Here is an 18,283-nt window from a genome sequence, read left to right as displayed (position 1 = left end):
ATTCAACTGAATATGGGTTGAAAATGATTTGTCATCATTGTATTCCATTTATATTTACATCTAACACAATTTCCCAACTCATATGGAAACGGGGTTTGTATTCCTGCTTTTGCACGTGTCAATCTTTACTTTTGTAAAAGTAAACAAAGTACAGACAAAATCTGTACTCTGGAGCAACGTTTACGGACTATTTGGCTGGTTAGTTTTCCGTCACAGGCGAGCTATGATGGTCGTGGTTAATATAAGAGTTGTTTGATGTTGCATGCGTTGCAACAGTCAGCCTTAATGCATTGTTGAAATGCACGTCATGCAACGTGCGTTTGCGAGACGAGCGGGTGTCGTGTGCGGCCGTGCTCTGTGGGTGTGGCCGCGGAGATTAGAGCGGCGGGCTGAGGCTAAAGAGACAGAGGCGAAGCGTGCGGGCATGGTCAGGGGTTAAAGTGTGTGCCTGTTTGCCACTCTCCAGGTGGGGGTGTCACCAATGTCAGAATAAAACAGTTTTTGCGATCGATCGGTAGGGTCCCAAAGATTGACCAGTCGATCTTGATCGACAAGTTGGCGACCCCTGCGCTAGATATAGGTAAAAACACATACTCAGCTAATTGTCAAATATGGTACGGTTTTAATTTATTATAATTAATAGCAATATCAATTACAGACAGAAAAGGACCATCAAAGGATTCTTTATTTTTTGCGGTCTGCTCTGTAGTCCACAAGTTGCAGACATTCTGTGTGTATTTTTTATGCTTGAAAAGTGTTTATCTTAAATTGTGTTCCAACGCATTTACCCTCGCATATTAACATTTGTGAACATTTCATAGTGATCTATAGCACAAATTTTTGCTGGTAAATGAGGCGAGTGTCTCTACACTTCAACACCCCTAACATGTCAATTAAGCCTCTTTGCTAGGTCAGCATTTTTCATACAAATGATCTGGGGCACAAATTTCATGTTGACGTAAAATAAAGCAGGTACTTTTTAGTGAAAGAACAAAATAGTAAAAACATGCAAGATGTTTATTTCTTAGCATGTTGGATTACTTCTAGACTTTAACATGATCATCAAAATGGGAATGCATTCTTTGACTTTTCCAGCATGTGGCACAGGACAAAGTTATGTTTCGTAGTTGAAATGAAGAAATATTTATTAAGAGAATTTCTGGAGAACTAGTAAGTGTGGTGGAACAATACAGTACTTTGTGTGCTCCATGAATACATTACATTGATTACGTCACAGTTTATAGTTCATTATGGCTCCAAATCATCAATGTGCTAAAGAAAAAAAAAAGTCATCATGCAAGTGAAAAAGACCCTGAAAAACTTGGAGGATGAACGTCTCCAAAATTAGTGTTCATTCGTTACCAAATGCTTGACTGTCGATGTCTTTAAAAAAAAGATTCATGAATGCTAGTGTGGTTATTAACTTTGCTGCAAAATAAACATCTGAGAGCAGGAGTTTATACTGAAAAAAAAAAAGGTAGAAACAAATGCCTGCAGTAAAAACAGGAATAATATTTTGTTCAGTGCAGTCAGATAAGATGTAGCGCAGTGCTTTTATTGGGAATTATTATGAATGTATTGTATATGTCTCAGAAAAGTAACATTAATTTTGTTCAATTTCATTCTTGTAGTTCATATTTTTTTATTACTGCGGCCACTAGATGACCCTAAGCTCTGACATCAGTGGTTAATTAGCCAGGAACTTTGTAGTTGAAAATCAAGTATGCTGAGTAACACTTACTCTGACATTCTTGTAACCATGTTGCTCTCAATCCTCAGCAGCTTCAAGTTGAATATGCTGTGGCTGCAATAAACCAATCATGTGGTATTAGTATGTGATATTAAAGTAAGTAAAAGAGTACAGGATTGACCTTCTGCTGGATAAATGGTTCATCTTGGTGGCAGTAGCACTTCTGTTCTTGTTCCCCAAGTGTAGAAGTTTGCAGGCTTCACTCAAAGCCTGAATGTTGATCCACCGCAAATCTGAAAAATGAATTTTTCATAAGAGCAACTGACAAAAAATGATTCATAACGCATAATACGATACCTTTGACGTAAGCGTTGCCGGCACCGTCGTCGCATACGCGCAGAGCAGCACGTTTCTTGGACTTTGAGCAAAAAGATGGCTGAAGGAGATCATAGACGCTTTCATTGTAGATCTCAAAGTACGAGACCCAGAGGGCAAAGTCAACGGTGCTTTCTGTCAGCATGCCGGAAAACTCTAAACAGAAACCAAAATTTCAAAGTTCTGTATTAAACTTTACCATTTTAAATGTGTGACATAATACCATGCTTGGAAACAATAATAATACTAATAATTATAACAACATCTCCAGCATTATTAGCAGGGCATGGAGGACAAGTCAGTTGAATTTGTCATTCAACTACAAAAATACAAAACATGTCTATTTCATTAAACTAAATATGTGTAGCTTCTTCACTCCATTTCCTTCTCCAAAAGTAGGTCTTTAGTAAAAACCAAACAGTCTTTATTGCTTTTATTTATTAACTTAATGGAAACTCTGGCAAGTAATTGAAATGTGCTATTAGTGATGTATCGCCTACTGGTCTACAGAAATTCCAGTCAGGTTTTAAATCCTGCCAAAAGCAGAAACAGTACTTTAAAAAGTTTTAATGGCCTGCTTTTCGCAGCTGATCCTGGGAAAATGGCTGTCCTGCTGCTCCTGGATCTAACTGCAGCGTTCGATACAGTGGATCACACCACTCTTACGACTTGCGTACAGCGTGGGCATTTGGGGCACTGCCCACAAAAGGGTTCCTCCTACCTCGCAATGAGGAACCTATCTGTGCAGATCGGCCAACATTCTTCCTTACTGTTGCTTCTCCCCTAAACTTTGGCTTGTTTGCCTTAGGGCTCAGTATTGGCACAAACAATATTTTCTCTATATCGACTTCCCAGGACATATTTTTTTGAAAAGTACAATGCATCTCTCCACTGTTTTGCTAATGATCTCCATATATACAGTACATACGGCTCAAAGCAAACAAATTTTATACAATAAGTCCAAACATGGTTGACAGCAAGCTTTTTAAATCTTGAACCAAAGCAAGACTGATATTGTATTTGGTGAGCCAAACATTTGAAATAGTTTTAACAGTGTAATCTTTCCACTTGCCTCATTACCACACCCTTTTGTGAGAAACCTTTGTTTTATTGTGGACTATGATTTTAAACTACACAAAAAAATCTCAGTAGTTGTAAAATGCAGATTTTTTTTTCAACTCAAGCTTTGAAGTAGGGTTAAGAAATATATACCAAATGCTGAGCTCTTGGCTCCCAGTATAGATAGATTTTAAAATGCTGCTCTTGGTTTTGAAAGGTTCACATGGACTGGCCCCATCATAATTGGGATTTGTTATATATTGTATATATATAAAAAAAATAATATATCAGTATATATTATATATTGCATATATATATAATATGTAAATATTACGTATGTTATATTTGATATTGCTACTATGGTACATTTTTAGTCTACTGTAAACCTTTTGTTTTTGCCCTCTTTTTGTGCCCTTGTGTGCATTATCCTTTCTATCCTTATCCTTTCCATCCTTCTTAACTGAGCTACTGTGTGGAACAATTTCCCTTGTGGATCAATAAAGTTTGTCTAATCTAATCACACCTGTCTGAGCTCTTGCAGCCTCACTCCAAGGGCTGGCTTTACATAGGGGCAAGACAAATAAGTGTCTTTGCCCCTCAAATCAAAATGTTTGAAGTTGAGAAAGTACATTTTATTATATCCACAAAATATTACAAGCAACAACATTATCCGCAGTAGCAGAGAGATCCGCTGAAAAAGGGACACGATACAACACACGAATGTCATCTTCTCTCTTTTCTGTCCATTACCTGTGTAAAAGGCTCCACGAGTCTGCACGCACACAGACACACACACACACACACACACACTCCCCTTCAGTAAGCCAGTGTCGATAAACTAAAAATTACGAAAAGTTGTCAGAAACAAAATCCAATCATATTTCATTTCGTCTTGTAAATGGGTGGGACAAGTTCGGAATAAATCCAATCACAGTTAAATAGCAAGAGAGGGTGGGGGTTAGCGATGAAGGTGCAGCCGATCAAATACAAAACCCAAAACCAGTTCTGTAAATCTTAAATAAAAACAGAATTAAATCATTTGCAAATCCTTTTCAACTTATATTCAATTGACAACACTGCAAAGACAAGATATTTAATTTTCGAACTGAGAAACAATTTATTTTTTTGTGCAAATAATCATTAACTTAGAATTTAATGGCAGCAACACATTGCAAAAAAGTTGGCAAAGTGGTATTTTTACCACTGTGTTACATCACGTTTCGTTTTAACACTCAGTAAACGTTTGGGAACTGAGGAAACCAAATTTTAAGCTTTTCTGGTGGAATTCTTTCCCATTCTTGCTTGATGTACAGTTTAAGTTGTTCAATTCCACAGTTCCGTCCTTGTATTTTACGCTTCATAATGCGCCACACATTTTCAGTGGGAGACAGGTTTGGACTACAGGCAGGCCAGTCTAGTACCCGCACTCTTTTACTACGAGGCCACACTGTTGTAACACGTGCAGAATGTGGCTTGGCATTGTCTTGCTCAAATAAGCAGGAAAGACGTTGCTTGGATGGCAACATACTGTATGTTGCTCCAAAACCTGTAAATACCTTTCAGCATTAATGGTGCCTTCATGATGTGCAAGTTACCCATGCCTTGGGCACTAATACACCCCATACTATCACAGATGCTGGATTTTGAACTTTGCCCCTATAACAGTCTGGAAGGTTCTTTTCCTCTTTGGTCTGGAGGACACGACGTCCACAGTTTCCAAAAACCATTTGAAATGTGGACTGGTCGACCACTGAACACTTTTCCACTTTGCATCAGTCCATCTTAGATGAGCACGGGCCCAGCAAAGCCAGTGGCATTTCTGGGTGTTGATAAATGGCTTTCGCTTTGCATAGTAGAGTTAAAGGCCTACTGAAATGATTTTTTTTTTATTTAAACGGGGATAGCAGATCTATTCTATGTGTCATACTTGATCATTTCGCGATATTGCCATATTTTTGCTGAAAGGATTTAGTATAGAACGACGATAAAGATTGCAACTTTTGGTATCTGATAAAAAAAAGGCTTGCACCTACCGGAAGTAGCGTGACGTAGTCAGTTGAACATATACGCAAAGTTCCCTATTGTTTACAATGATGGCCGCATGAAGTGAGAGAGATTCGGACCGAGAAAGCGACAATTTCCCCATTAATTTGAGCGAGGATGAAAGATTTGTGGATGAGTAAAGTGCAAGTGAAGGACTAGTGGGGAGTTGAAGCTATTCAGATAGGGAAGATGCTGTGAGAGCCGGGGGTGACCTGATATTCAGCTGGGAATGACTACAACAGTAAATAAACACAAGACATATATATACTCTATTAGCCACAACACAACCAGGCTTATATTTAATATGCCACAAATTAATCCTGCATAAAAACACCTACGTGTTTGTTGCGCTAGCTCCTAGCTCCTCTGCTAGCTCCTAGCTCCATAGAACACGCCAATACAATTCCAACACCTGATCAACACACACAATCACTCAGCCCAAAAGACCGTTCACCTAACCCAAGGTTCATAAAGCTTATATATTTTTAAAAAGTTACGTACGTGACGCGCACATACGGTCAAGCTATCAAATGTTTAGCAGCCAAGGCTGCATACTCACGGTACCTGATATTCAGCTGGGAATGACTACAACAGTAAATAAACACAAGACATATATATACTCTATTAGCCACAACACAACCAGGCTTATATTTAATATGCCACAAATTAATCCTGCATAAAAACACCTGCGTGTTTGTTATGGTAGCTCCTAGCTCCTATGCTAGCTCCTAGCTCCATAGAACACGCCAATACAATTCAAACACCTGATCAACACACACAATCACTCAGCCCAAAAGACCGTTCACCTAACCCAAGGTTCATAAAGCTTATATATTTTAAAAAAGTTACGTACATACGCAAAAAAAAGTTGCGCACGTACGGTCAAGCGATCAAATGTTTAGAAGCCAAAGCTGCATGCTCACAGTAGCACGTCTGCGTCTTTGTCATCCAAATCAAAGTAATCCTGGTAAGAGTCTGTGTTGTCCCAGTTCTCTACAGGCGTCTGTGTATCGAAGTCAAAAGTCCTTCTGGTTAGAGTCTCTGTTATCCGAGTTCTTCCATCTTGACTGCATCTTTCGGGAATGTAAACAAAGAAGCGCCGGCTGTGTACTGTTGTTGCTGACTACGTTCGAAAAATACGTCCATTTCGCACCGACAACTTTCTTCTTTGCTTGCTCAGCTTCCTTCTCCATAATGCAATGAACATGATTGCAACAGATTCACGAACACAGATGTCCAGAATACTGTGGAATTATGAAATGAAAACAGAGCTTTTTCGTATTGGCTTCAATGTGGAAGGCATACCCGTGTTCCCCGGTCTACGTCACGCGCATACGTCATCCTCAGAGGCGTTTCGAACCGGAAGTTTAGCGGCAAATTTAAAATGTCACTTTATAAGTTAACCCGGCCGTATTGGCATGTGTTATGTTAAGATTTCATCATTGATATATAAACTATCAGACTGCGTGGTCTGTAGTAGTGGGTTTCAGTAGGCCTTTAACTTGCACTTACAGATATAGCAACAAACTAGTTACTGACAGTGATTTTCTGAAGTGTTCCTGAGTCCATGTGGCAATATTCTTTACACGCTGTCGTTTTTTGATGCACTACCGCCTGAGGGATAGAAAGTCACGGGCATTCAATGTTGGTTTTCAGCCTTGCCGCTTACGTGCAGTGATTTCTCCAGATTCTCTGAACATTTTGATATTACGGACCGTAGATGTGTAATCCCTAAATTCCTTGCAATAGCTTGTTGAGAAATGTTCTTAAACGGTTCGACATTTTGCTCACGCATTTGTTCCCAAAGTAGTGACCCTCGCCCCATCCTTGTTTGTGAATGACTGAGCATTTCATAGAAGCTACTTTCATACCCAATCATGGCACCCACCTGTTCCCAATTAGCCTGTTCACCTGTGGGATGTTCAAAATAAGTGTTTGATGAGCATGCCTTAACTTTTTTGCCACTTGTGCCAGCTTTTTTGAAACATGTTGCAGGCATCAAATTCCAAATGAGCTAATATTTGCAAAAAATAAAGTTTACCAGATCAAACGTTAAGTATCTTGTCTTTGCAGTGTATTCAATTGAATAAGTTGAAAAGGATTTGCAAATCATTGTATTCCGTTTTTATTTGCGATTTACACAACGTGCCAACTTTACTGGTTTTGGGTTTTGTACTTTTGATTGTGGGATGAGGAAGATGCATTTCTCACCATTGGCAGCGGCTCCAAAACAAAAAGTTGAAAAGTGTTTTACGTCGTAATATTTGAACTCCTAGGAAATATTGAAGGACACTTTTTTGACGCTGTATGCCACACCAGCAGACGAGCCATCAATCGTGACATCTACACAACTGTAAGTTAAAGCTGTGTGTATTTGCCGCTTCAGGTGTTCTGTTGAAATGAGCCGTTTCATCAAAAAGAGCTAGTTGCTCTTCCTGTGTAAACGGTGATGAAAATGAATAATATATAGGATAGCATTTTTTTGGGTCAATGTGAACTTCCTCACGAGTTTACATCTACATGCCTTCTGGTCAGAGAACAATGAAATTAATTTAAAAGAACAGGGGGAACTGTTGACTCCTGATTAGTTGGTTCAGTAAAACTTGAAAAAAAAAAAAAAAAAAAAAAAAAAAAAACTTTACTATGCCAAGAGTGTAGGCAGTGTCAAGTTTCTGTGTGTGAAAATAGGTGGAGAATGCATAGACTGAGGTATGCATCAGCTGACCTGATGATAGAACTAGTTTGAGGAGAATGTTTTTGTATTATTCATAAGACTACTGTACCTTTCAGTTTTGTAAATATTGACTGTGTATGAAGTCTTACTTAAGGTTAAATCTAGTTTAAGAATTAGGCAATCAAGTTAAGATAAATGTTGTGACGTTTGGTAAAATGTGGATGAAGGATACTTTATTGTATTTATTTTACTTAAATTTTTTGGTTCCCCCTTAAGAGATTGTCCCCTAATTGTGGTTGAGAGCTATCAGCAGGAGGGACTTAGTCTTCAGGTGGGACACCCAAGTTGCACAGGTGTGAAGTTAGAGCTGAGTGCAATCCTCTTCTCTAGGTTAGAGTTGACACAGTAGGTCCTGATTTACTAAAAGTTTGAAAGTACTAAAACACATGCAAACCTGACAACATATACGCACGTGGACCTTCATTGGTAAAAAAAAAAAAAAAATGACATCAATGTAAATGCACTGCACGACTGCTTCTAAAATGCCCATAAAAAGTGGCAGATGTCTCCTGCTTGTTTAAAAACATAGCAAAATGCCACAGGTAGGAGGGGCATGACAACATGAATGTGCAGTAAATAAGTGTCTCCGTGTTGATGCCCCATATAGTACGAGACCATTTGACGCCCCGGGCGAGAGTGAACCCCCCCTTTCCCCTCAAAAAGTTAACCCCACATCTCCAGAGAAAGTCGATGTGCAGCATTACAGTTAGTAATTATTTGACATGTAAATACAAAAAAATGCAATCTAAAAAGAAAAACAATCAAGTTATTTTATTCTGAGGAAAAATATTTAAACACCTACAAATGTAATGCAAATAGCATGGGAGAAATTGGGGAAATACTTGAGCTACGTTCTCTTAATTTTCTCTCCGTTCACTAAATATCTGTGGAAGTAGTGGTGGTGGAAACGTCTTCCATCATCTCTTTTAGGGAACGTGAAGTCTGAGTATACCGCATAAGATCCTCGGCTAAGTAATTCAGTTCTTTGTGTATCAGTCAAATGGTGTGGAACAATGGGGGCAGCTTTGATAGATGGGTCTTTAGCTTGTTGGATTGTGCTGCTACTGCTTCATTATCCTGTAAGAAAATTAACACAGAAAATCTAAGTATATATGTCGATGTATTGATGATTTCAGTTCAATTACAAGACCACAATTTTCAATTTTGACTGCTCATGATGCCACGTTATATTTTATATATAATTACAGTATATTTATGATATACTGTAATTATATATCAAAGTACATAAGCAAAGTATTTATATTAGTATAATATGATAGGATGCAACCCATAATATATGTACACTATAACCCCTTACTTCCTATTCCAGTAATATAGTTTAACTTTACTTATATATTGCTAAAAAGTCCATATTACAGCACTGGAAGCTGGATATCAGCTAGCATGCAAGCTAATATCCATGATTAATACCCATTATTTTGTCTTGCAGCATGATAGTTATTATTTCAGATGAATAGGCCAGGATGTCCTGAGATTATTTAAAAATGATTGTTGCAAGAAATTAGTCTGATATTGAATGTATTACAATTGAACATATATGTTGTATACATTTTATTTGGAAATATTTTTACTATGGTCTGTTACAAATAAAAACTCATCTGGATCTACATGCTGAGTCTGTTTCTCGGCAACAAATTATCTGCTGCTTGCTCTGAATAGATGCTGTAGTGTAAAACATGGCAAAAATGTCATCTCTGCATGAATTGTAACTCTAAAGTACTTTCTCTACAATTAAATTGTACTTATTAATGGATAAAACAGATAATGGGAAGAAAATTCCCTGCAATCATATTCCAAAACTGAAAAACTTACAAGTTTCTTCATGGTGAGGCTCAGGTGACCAAAATATCACCTTCTCTGTAGCAGCCTCTCCACGTGCCTGTCATGGCTGTAAATCTGTTCTGATTGCATCACATCTCAAATGGCATCAATTAATTCATTTGAATAGCTTACATTGCAGCCAAATGAGCCAATAGCCTAGCTTACAATAATTTCAGTAAGTTTGGGTTACCAACTTTTTCACCCTTTGTGAATTTCTGGATTTGTTGCTTATTTACTTAAGAAGCTTGCCCAATTGAGCTTATAGTTACCATATGCGAATTACTCTTGCGGTCACTGAACAGAAATAACAGCAACATCCTGTTGCTGTCAGCTCTCATAAGATAAGTCACGATTCTAACGCTAAAAATGAATTAGCTAAATGTACATACATACCTCTGCTTTTCATCCCGTATTTCCTTCTCCTCCTTCCTTCGCTTTATAGGTCACAGCGGATAACTTTGATGTCCCACTTTTCGTCGTAAAATATCAATCAAATAAAAATGCTCCACTAGCCTTCATTGATCGAGACGATTTACCATCGCGGATTCGCCTTCCACCAGCAGTTTCACGGCGCAGGCGGTATGTAGCAAAGACGCCACGTCATGGGTTGGATTATTTTTCTTAAAGAAAACCTTCCAATTAAGTGTACGGAGTGCGCATTATACAAACCTTTTTTACCTCTGTATTAAAATTCTTTAGTTTTTTTTTTTACATTCTGCAAAGGATGGCGCCCCAGGCGCCTGTTTAGCCTGTTGGGAAAGCCGTGTCTGAATACACGCAAAATCCTCATTTAAATAAGGCGGTCTGCACCTCTTTACAATTGTCCACAGTCTTAGTAAATCACATGCAACAGGCCCACTAATAGTACACACTATTTTATAGATTGCTCACGCTGTTTAGTGTGAGGTATTTGGATCTTAGTAAACCAGGCCCATACTGTAGCTAACAACCAAATTCTATGAAGAAGACAAAGTCAGTATTGTATTAACAGAAAAAAGTGCTGGAGCAGGATGATGCCCCCTTCACATTTCTGGCTGCCCAATCATACAGTATATGCCTGCCTAGAACTCACTCGTCTGTAAACAAACTGCTCCTGTCTGTCCCACACATCAGACTCTGCGCTAGTGGGGACAGGGCCTTTTCTGTAGCGTCCCCCAAATTATGGAACAATCTGCTTCTTCACATTGGGGCTGCACAATCACTAGACCAGTGATTCTCACATTGTGGTATGTGTTCCACTAGTGGTACGCAGGCACCATCTAGTGGTATGCCAAAGAATCACTTGATTAAAGTACAATGTTTTATTTTCCTATATTCACACAGTGTTACTATTCAAACTGTGTAATGTTACAGTGGCTAAGGTTATTAAACATACCTGTTTAATAAAAGCTCTACCTTGTTTTTAATGAATACTTAGACCTACTAGGCTAAAGAGTTTTTTCTGAGGTGGTACTTGGTGAAAAAAGTTCGACAACTATTGCACTAGAGAATTTTGAAACGCTGCTCAAAACATTTTCACAGGCATTCTGCAAATAGCACCTTGGTTTTTATCTTGTTTTAAATCAACAGTTTTGACTAAAATGTGCTGTTATTACCGTGTATTGCATTATTCACCCTTTTATTGTCTTACTGTATGTGCTCTGTGCAGCACTTTGCCAAATTAGGTTATTTGTTGTGCTGTATAAGCAACGTTTGACTTAAGTTCGACAATAGTATCAATACGTAGTGTCAGTACTATTAGTAATGTAGTAATAGTATCAGCAATGTAATAGTATTATCAGCTGTAGAATAGTAGTAGTATCAACGTTGTAATAGTAGTAGTAGTGATTGGTTACCTGTGTCATTGTTAGCCAGAGAGAGTTGAGCCACACAAGAGGATTCCGATGCATGAATGTTTCTTAGGGGATCAAATTCCTAAGGGTCGAAAAGAATTGAAGTTGAAAGAATATGACCATTTATGAGTAGGATTTATATGAAATCACCTCCTTGAAAGAAGCCAAGATGGCAGCTTTGATGTTTCTCTCCTGCTTGACTTGATCAGCACTGAGATGCTGCACGTCGTTTCTGAAGTGAGGTTTAAAGTCCATGTTGTCATACTGATGTCCTGATATGTACTCAAATGTAGTATGCAGTACTCGAGGTAGTATTCCTGGCTCCTTTGCACTTCCTAGACAGAGTACTGCAAAGTAATGTCCTGTTGTAAGTTGTTCAAAGTGTTTCTACCTTGGATGGTGAAAGTCTTGCCAGCGTTGGTGACGCCATAGCTGAAGATCAGCGAGTTGTCGCCATGCAGGAAAGAAGTCATATGACCACTGATGACGTCATCGTACAGCTCTGACTGCGATGTTGCTGGGCCCAAAATCTATAAAGTTCATCAGGAGAGATGTAAATATTAAAACAATCTTTATATGATTCATATAGGGTTGTGCATCTATTTATGGACAACTCGATACACATCTAGATACATGGTTTGATACAATTCAACTATTTTTATTTTTATTTTTTTTAAAAAAAGGAACAATTTGATATTGGCTAGTGTATGAACTATTTCATTCTATGGTCAACATTTGTTGACGGACAATTTTTTTTTTACAACACAAACAAAACCATTCCTTTGTGTGCATATGCTCTTCCTCCTGTTAAATAGTTAGGACCTTGGCACCAAGCAGGTTAGATCTGTACAAGCTAAGTCTACGAGCATGAACTGATGAAAGCTACTCGGATGAGAGGTAATGTCTAAGACAAACTGAACAGTCAACTGATCAGTTGAATGCCCTGGGAACAACAATAACCTGGATGAATGAAAATACCCCATAGCCCTGGTACATTAATCTTAAACTATAAGAAAAAAGCACATTCTCTAAAAGTAAAATGTTTACAGTACTTTAAAAACATTTCAAACGGTATATGTTGTCAAAGATGCTGTAAGGCCAAGATTAAGTCAAATGAAACTGAATCACACTTCCAATATATTTATTTTTAGACATGGACCCAAAAAAATACTTGCTGAATGAATATTCGTAAGATTGGATGATATAAAAATGATAAAACGTATAAACAAAAGAACAGAAGTCTTGATCTTCAGCGCAATCAATAAATTATCCAGTGTACTTTACAGCTGCTCTGCATTTCTTACAAATGGTGTGGCTTTTCCATCCTTGTAAAATACAAAATTAAACTCTCTATTCATTTTATCCACACGAAATGATTTTTTAAATTTTTTTTTTTTAAACCAAGTTTAACTTCCAAATGTATAAACGTTTACTATGTTCAATTAAACCACTATTAGTAACATGTAAAGGTTCCGACACGATACCAATATTGGAGCCTTGAGTATTGGCTGATACCGACATTGATTTAATATATCAGCAGGAATCATACATATTTTACATATTTTGTAGTGTGGAATATTAAAAAAGGTTTGATCAAGTGAAAATAGTCCAACAGAGATAAATGGTAGGTATAAAAAACACTAACCTATTTATTAATAATCACCTGGAATGGACTTACACTGTCTTTAAGTTGAAGTGGAGTGGTAATTGTTTTGTCAACACCTAGGTGGTCACAATAATTTATGAAGCTAAGCTCATGACAGTAAGTTGAATGATGCGTACACGTCTGTTACTGTATACTTTTAGGTAATATGCAACTACAATTGATATGTTTATATTGACAAATGTGTAGATTTAGATTGCAATATTGTTCAATTATTATTACCTATGTTTATCTTGTGTGCTAAACTGTGGAGTAGCTGCTAGCTGGTAGAGGCCTATAGCTCACCATGTTTTCCCTTTGTAAATGACCACAAAAATACAAGCCCAAACTTGTGTGCTTATTGGAGGACATTTAGATGTTAATTGGCTGTCTAGCTTTGTACAATTAAACACGCTGCAGGACTGCTTGTATCGGACATTACATCACACCTTTTATATGCAAGCACGTATCACCTACTGTAAGTGATTTCATTATATACGGACCAATACCAATATTTGATCAGGACACCCCTAGTAATATATGCTAGCAGTTTGTAGTGTTCTTGTATGTGTTGCTTTTAAAATTTTAAATTGGAGCCTACAAAGCACCTACAAAGCACCTTGAATACAACAGTACTTTAAGCTTGCAGTTGCAGAAGGTTGTGCAATATTTTGACACCATACACACATTTGTGCTTTAGGTCAAATTATACACCACAAAACAAGTAACATTCATGAAGTATTAGTACTACTCAAGTACTAAGTACCTGGTAGGTAATTTCTGAATTAGTTGGTATTATTTGGTAATGGTACTTACACTACAATCGTAGTTGGTGCGTGTGTGTGTGTGTGAGAGACACTACCAATATTCCCTCTAACTTTTCGTATGTGTGAACAAACGCACAAACTCCCGGAGAATTCAGTTGAGTTGAGGTTGAGTTTACTTTATTGTTTTGCTCAATAAAGTGATTGATGGACATCCTGTCCTTAAACCGCCTCGACAGACGTTACAATTGAACAGTGTTGCCGAACATTGTTTTTTGTTGTGGCTGCTTTTCACCTGTCAGAGTTGCATAGCAAAATTGTACAGTGTGTTTATTTTGTTTAAAGTTCTGGTTGGATTTAATTTTGTGCGAGGCATAAATTTAATGTGCGCAAGAGACATGAGCAGTGCGCAATTGCATATGCGGGCACCTTGAGGGCTCATTGGACACTACTACTACTACTACTACATGTACTACAAAAGGTGCACATTTTACAGCCACTTATGACGGTACTAATGTTAGCATATGAGGCCTAATGTCTTCTAAGACAAACTGAAGTCAACTGATCAGTTGAATGCCCTGGGAACAACAATAACCTGGATGAATGAAAATACCCACAGCCCTGGTACATTAATCTTAAACTGTAAGAAAAAAGCACATTCTTAAAAGTAAATGTTTGTTTTAGCTAAACAAACATCTACAACTCACGGCAACAGGTTTTCTATAGTTGGAAGTGTATGAACTATTGTAGGCTGAAATGTGAACATTTCTACTGACATGATACATGTTTTTTTTCCTAGTGTGTAAGTGAACATTGACATCATGTGACTTATTACAGTGTGTAGAGATTCCAGGCGCTACAGCTTAATGTCGCAGGACATCCCTAGCATTTTGGTTCCTAGAGCAAACAAATATTTGTTAAAAAAAAAAAATCCTTCAGATAAGCTGCTTCCTGGTCTTGGAATGACTTGCAAAAGAATCTGAAGTTACCTGAACTGATCACTGTGAAGGAATTTCAGTCCATTTTAAAAGGGTTGATAAAACAGTTCTATTGGGCATTGTAATCAAATTGTTTTTACTGAAACAGATTTTTTTGCCTATATGTGCGTTTATGTTAATGTAAGTAATTTATACTTTTTAACTAGTGTGACTGCTGCTGTTTTACTTATATGCATTTTTGTAACTTTTTGTATTTTATATTGTTCACAAAAATGTTAGTGAATCAAAATATTTGTCCCATGTTTTATTTTGCTAAAAATAAAAAAATCATTCAACGAGAACAAAAAGTTAAAGTAAAAAGTTATTAGTAGGCAATACTGGCCATCTACTCGCTATCGGGTCGATAACAAAAGGTGCAGTAACGTCCAACCCTGGAAGTCATATACCTCAGTGGTTCCTAACCAGCGGTACATGACACATTTTCTACCGGGTCGCATCAAAACAGTAAATACATAAAATAAATAAAAATAAAACTTTCTCCGGCTTAACTTTCACCTGTGCGCTAAGCTTGTACTGTATATAATAAAACTTCTGATAGAAAGTCACGGCGTGGCGAAGTTGGTAGAGTGGCCGTGCCAGCAATCAGAGGGTTGCTGGTTACTGGGGTTCAATCCCCACCTTCTACCATCCTAGTCACGTCCGTTGTGTCCTTGGGCAAGACACTTCACCCTTGCTCCTGATGGCTGCTGGTTAGTGCCTTGCATGGCAGCTCACGCCATCAGTGTGTGACTGTGTGTGTGAATGGGTGAATGTGGAAATACTGTCGAAGCGCTTTGAGTACCTTGAAGGTAGAAAAGTGCTATACAAGTATAACCCATTTATCATTATTTATTTAACTTGTTATATTTTTAGTTACATGGAACAATGCATATTAATGAACATCAAATGTAAGTGTGCCAAATTGTGGCCAAAGGCTAATTTCCATCTGCAGTTTCCGGCAGGTCCATAAAAACTTAAGTTAGACCAGGGGCCTCAAACACGCGGCCCGCGGGCCAATTGCGGCCCGCGAGACATTATTTTGCGGCCCCCACCTTAATATGAAAGTTTAATGTTAGTTCGGCCTGCGAGTTTTAAATGAATGGCGCCTGACAGCGTTGTGTGCGGAGCTGAAGGAATCTACCAATCACGGTGTGGTATAAGGCTCTCGACAAGATCGAGGGTGTGCCGTGATGGCACTGCCTTTAGTGTCCTCTAGGAAGTGTCACCACATCATCTTTTTCTCCATACTAACAACGTACCGGCCAAGACACATGTAAGAGGCTTCTGCAGACGCACTCAAATTATTGCAAGACATACTTGAGGAACAGCTTACATGTCACACTGAGGGTGGTCATATTTTATTTTATTTTTTAACACTGTTACAAATATGCGCCACACTGTGAACCCACACCAAATAAGAATGACAAACACATTTCAGGAGAACATCCGCACCGTACCACAACATAAACACAACAGAACAAATACCCAGAATCCTTTGCAGCCCTAACTCTTCCGGGCTACAAAAACACCCCCGCTACCCCCAACCTCAACCCCCCCCCACACACACCTCAAGCCGCCCCCATCTCCCGAATTCGGAGGTATTTAAGGTTGGCAAGTATGCATTGACGTCACTTGCGTGATGCAAGCAGAGAAACATTTTGCCGCTTTTCCACGACACCCGCACACGCTATTCTTCCCTCCCTCCTTGCCTCCCTCGATCGCCCGCCTGCTCGCTCCCGCCCCCGTTGTAAACAGTCCGGGCGGGGAAGACGAGCGGTCCGGTAGCTTCCAAAGCACTCCACCGAAGGACCGAGCGACAATACAAAATTGTGGTGCACTGGACCCCAGCGCTGATACTCCGACAGAGAGTCGCTGGGCGAATCAGACGTGTAACACGTTAGTGGTGATGTTAGCCCGTTCGGGGATAATTGAGCTACCGTAACTGTAAACTCCACGGTAATGTTTTACTTTTAGCCTTAAACATGACACAATGTCTGTAACTTTACTAGCTCCTGTAATTTCAATAAACCCGAATTAATAAATAATATGTTAGTGTGTTCTAAGTAATCTACTTTATGAATAATCCTTATAGCTCTTTTCTGTAGTTGATACAGAGAAAGTTGCGGTGCACAAGGAATACAATTTGAAACGTCATTATACAACTAGACATGCTGAGGAGTATGCAAAATGCCAGGGAGATGAGAGTGAACCGGGTTGCAAATTTTAAAGCCAGTCTACTGAGGCAACAAGATTTCGTCAAGAAAGCAAGCGAAAAGAGCGATGCAGCAAAGATAGCTACAGGGACGGCGTGGCGAAGTTGGTAGAGTGGCTGTGCCAGCAATCGGAGTGTTGCTGGTTACTGGGGTTCAAGTCCTACCTTCTACCTTCCTAGTCACGTCCGTTGTGTCCTTGGGCAAGACACTTCACCCTTTGCCTCTGATGGCTGCTGGTTAGCGCCTTGCATGGCAGCTCCCGCCATCAGTGTGTGAATGGGTGAATGTGGAAATACTGTCAAAGCGCTTTGAGTACCTTGAAGGTAGAAAAGCGCTATACAAGTATAACCCATTTATCATTTATTTATTTATTTACATGGTGAGTGAGATGGTTGCTAGGGCGGGAAAGCCATTCAAAGAAGGTGAATTCATTAAAAAGTGCATGTTGGATTTTTTTTAAGAAATCTTTTCTTGCGGCCCAGCCTCACCCAGTTTCTGCATCCAGTGGCCCCCAGGTAAATTGAGTTTGAGACCCCTGAGTTAGACAGCATTAACATTAGACAAAAAGTACAATAAAATACAAACTCAGACATAAAAATAAAATGGAAACCCATATAAGACAGTAGGTTGCTGCATTACCTTGATTAACATAGGACAAATCAAGAATAAAGTCACCTCAGTAGTTAAAAGTTCAAGGCAGATGGCGAAGTGCAAGTGTGCTAAATTGATGCATACAATGTGCTGAAGGAAAAAAATACACATCTCCCTTGATCTAGTAAGTTGGTGCGGGTATTATTGGACATACCCCTGGTGTACAAGTAGTTAGCTTTAACAGATATGTTCACGCTTATATACTGTAAGTATATCTAGACATGAGAACTGCACAACATATGAATATATAACTTTTAGAATAGAAATCTATAGAAACTAATGGTAAGTATGTCTAGTTTTATTATATATCTATGCTCTTGTCTTCGATAACAAACATGTCGAGAGTTTTTTTTGTATACAAAGGTAAAGAAGGTCAGGGCTTCTAGTAATTCAGCATTATGGTAAGTTGTATTTTTCATGCACTTATTTTTGCTGTATGTATCAGCCATGAGTGACAGGCC

At 38.6% G+C, this 18,283-nt stretch overlaps 1 protein-coding gene across 3 annotated transcripts in view; it reads right to left on the bottom strand.

The window, feature by feature from the left end:
* The window catches only part of zgc:56231 (uncharacterized protein LOC406257 homolog), a 37,907-nt gene that overhangs the window by 15,447 nt on the left and 4,177 nt on the right, over nucleotides 1-18,283 (bottom strand). For all 3 annotated transcript variants that reach the window (XM_062021492.1, XM_062021490.1, XM_062021491.1), the window contains exons 4-9: nucleotides 11,967-12,105; nucleotides 11,726-11,910; nucleotides 11,579-11,657; nucleotides 2,048-2,221; nucleotides 1,872-1,983; nucleotides 1,742-1,804 (exon numbers count right to left, since the gene is read on the bottom strand). In XM_062021492.1, coding sequence (XP_061877476.1) covers nucleotides 1,742-1,804; nucleotides 1,872-1,983; nucleotides 2,048-2,221; nucleotides 11,579-11,657; nucleotides 11,726-11,910; nucleotides 11,967-12,105 — 752 coding nt within the window. The remainder of the gene's footprint in view (nucleotides 1-1,741; nucleotides 1,805-1,871; nucleotides 1,984-2,047; nucleotides 2,222-11,578; nucleotides 11,658-11,725; nucleotides 11,911-11,966; nucleotides 12,106-18,283) is intronic.

The sequence above is a fragment of the Entelurus aequoreus genome, linkage group LG15 (assembly GCF_033978785.1).
Source record: "Entelurus aequoreus isolate RoL-2023_Sb linkage group LG15, RoL_Eaeq_v1.1, whole genome shotgun sequence".
NCBI classification, from domain to species: Eukaryota; Metazoa; Chordata; class Actinopteri; order Syngnathiformes; family Syngnathidae; genus Entelurus; species Entelurus aequoreus.
This window is presented reverse-complemented; position numbering and strand designations above follow the sequence as displayed.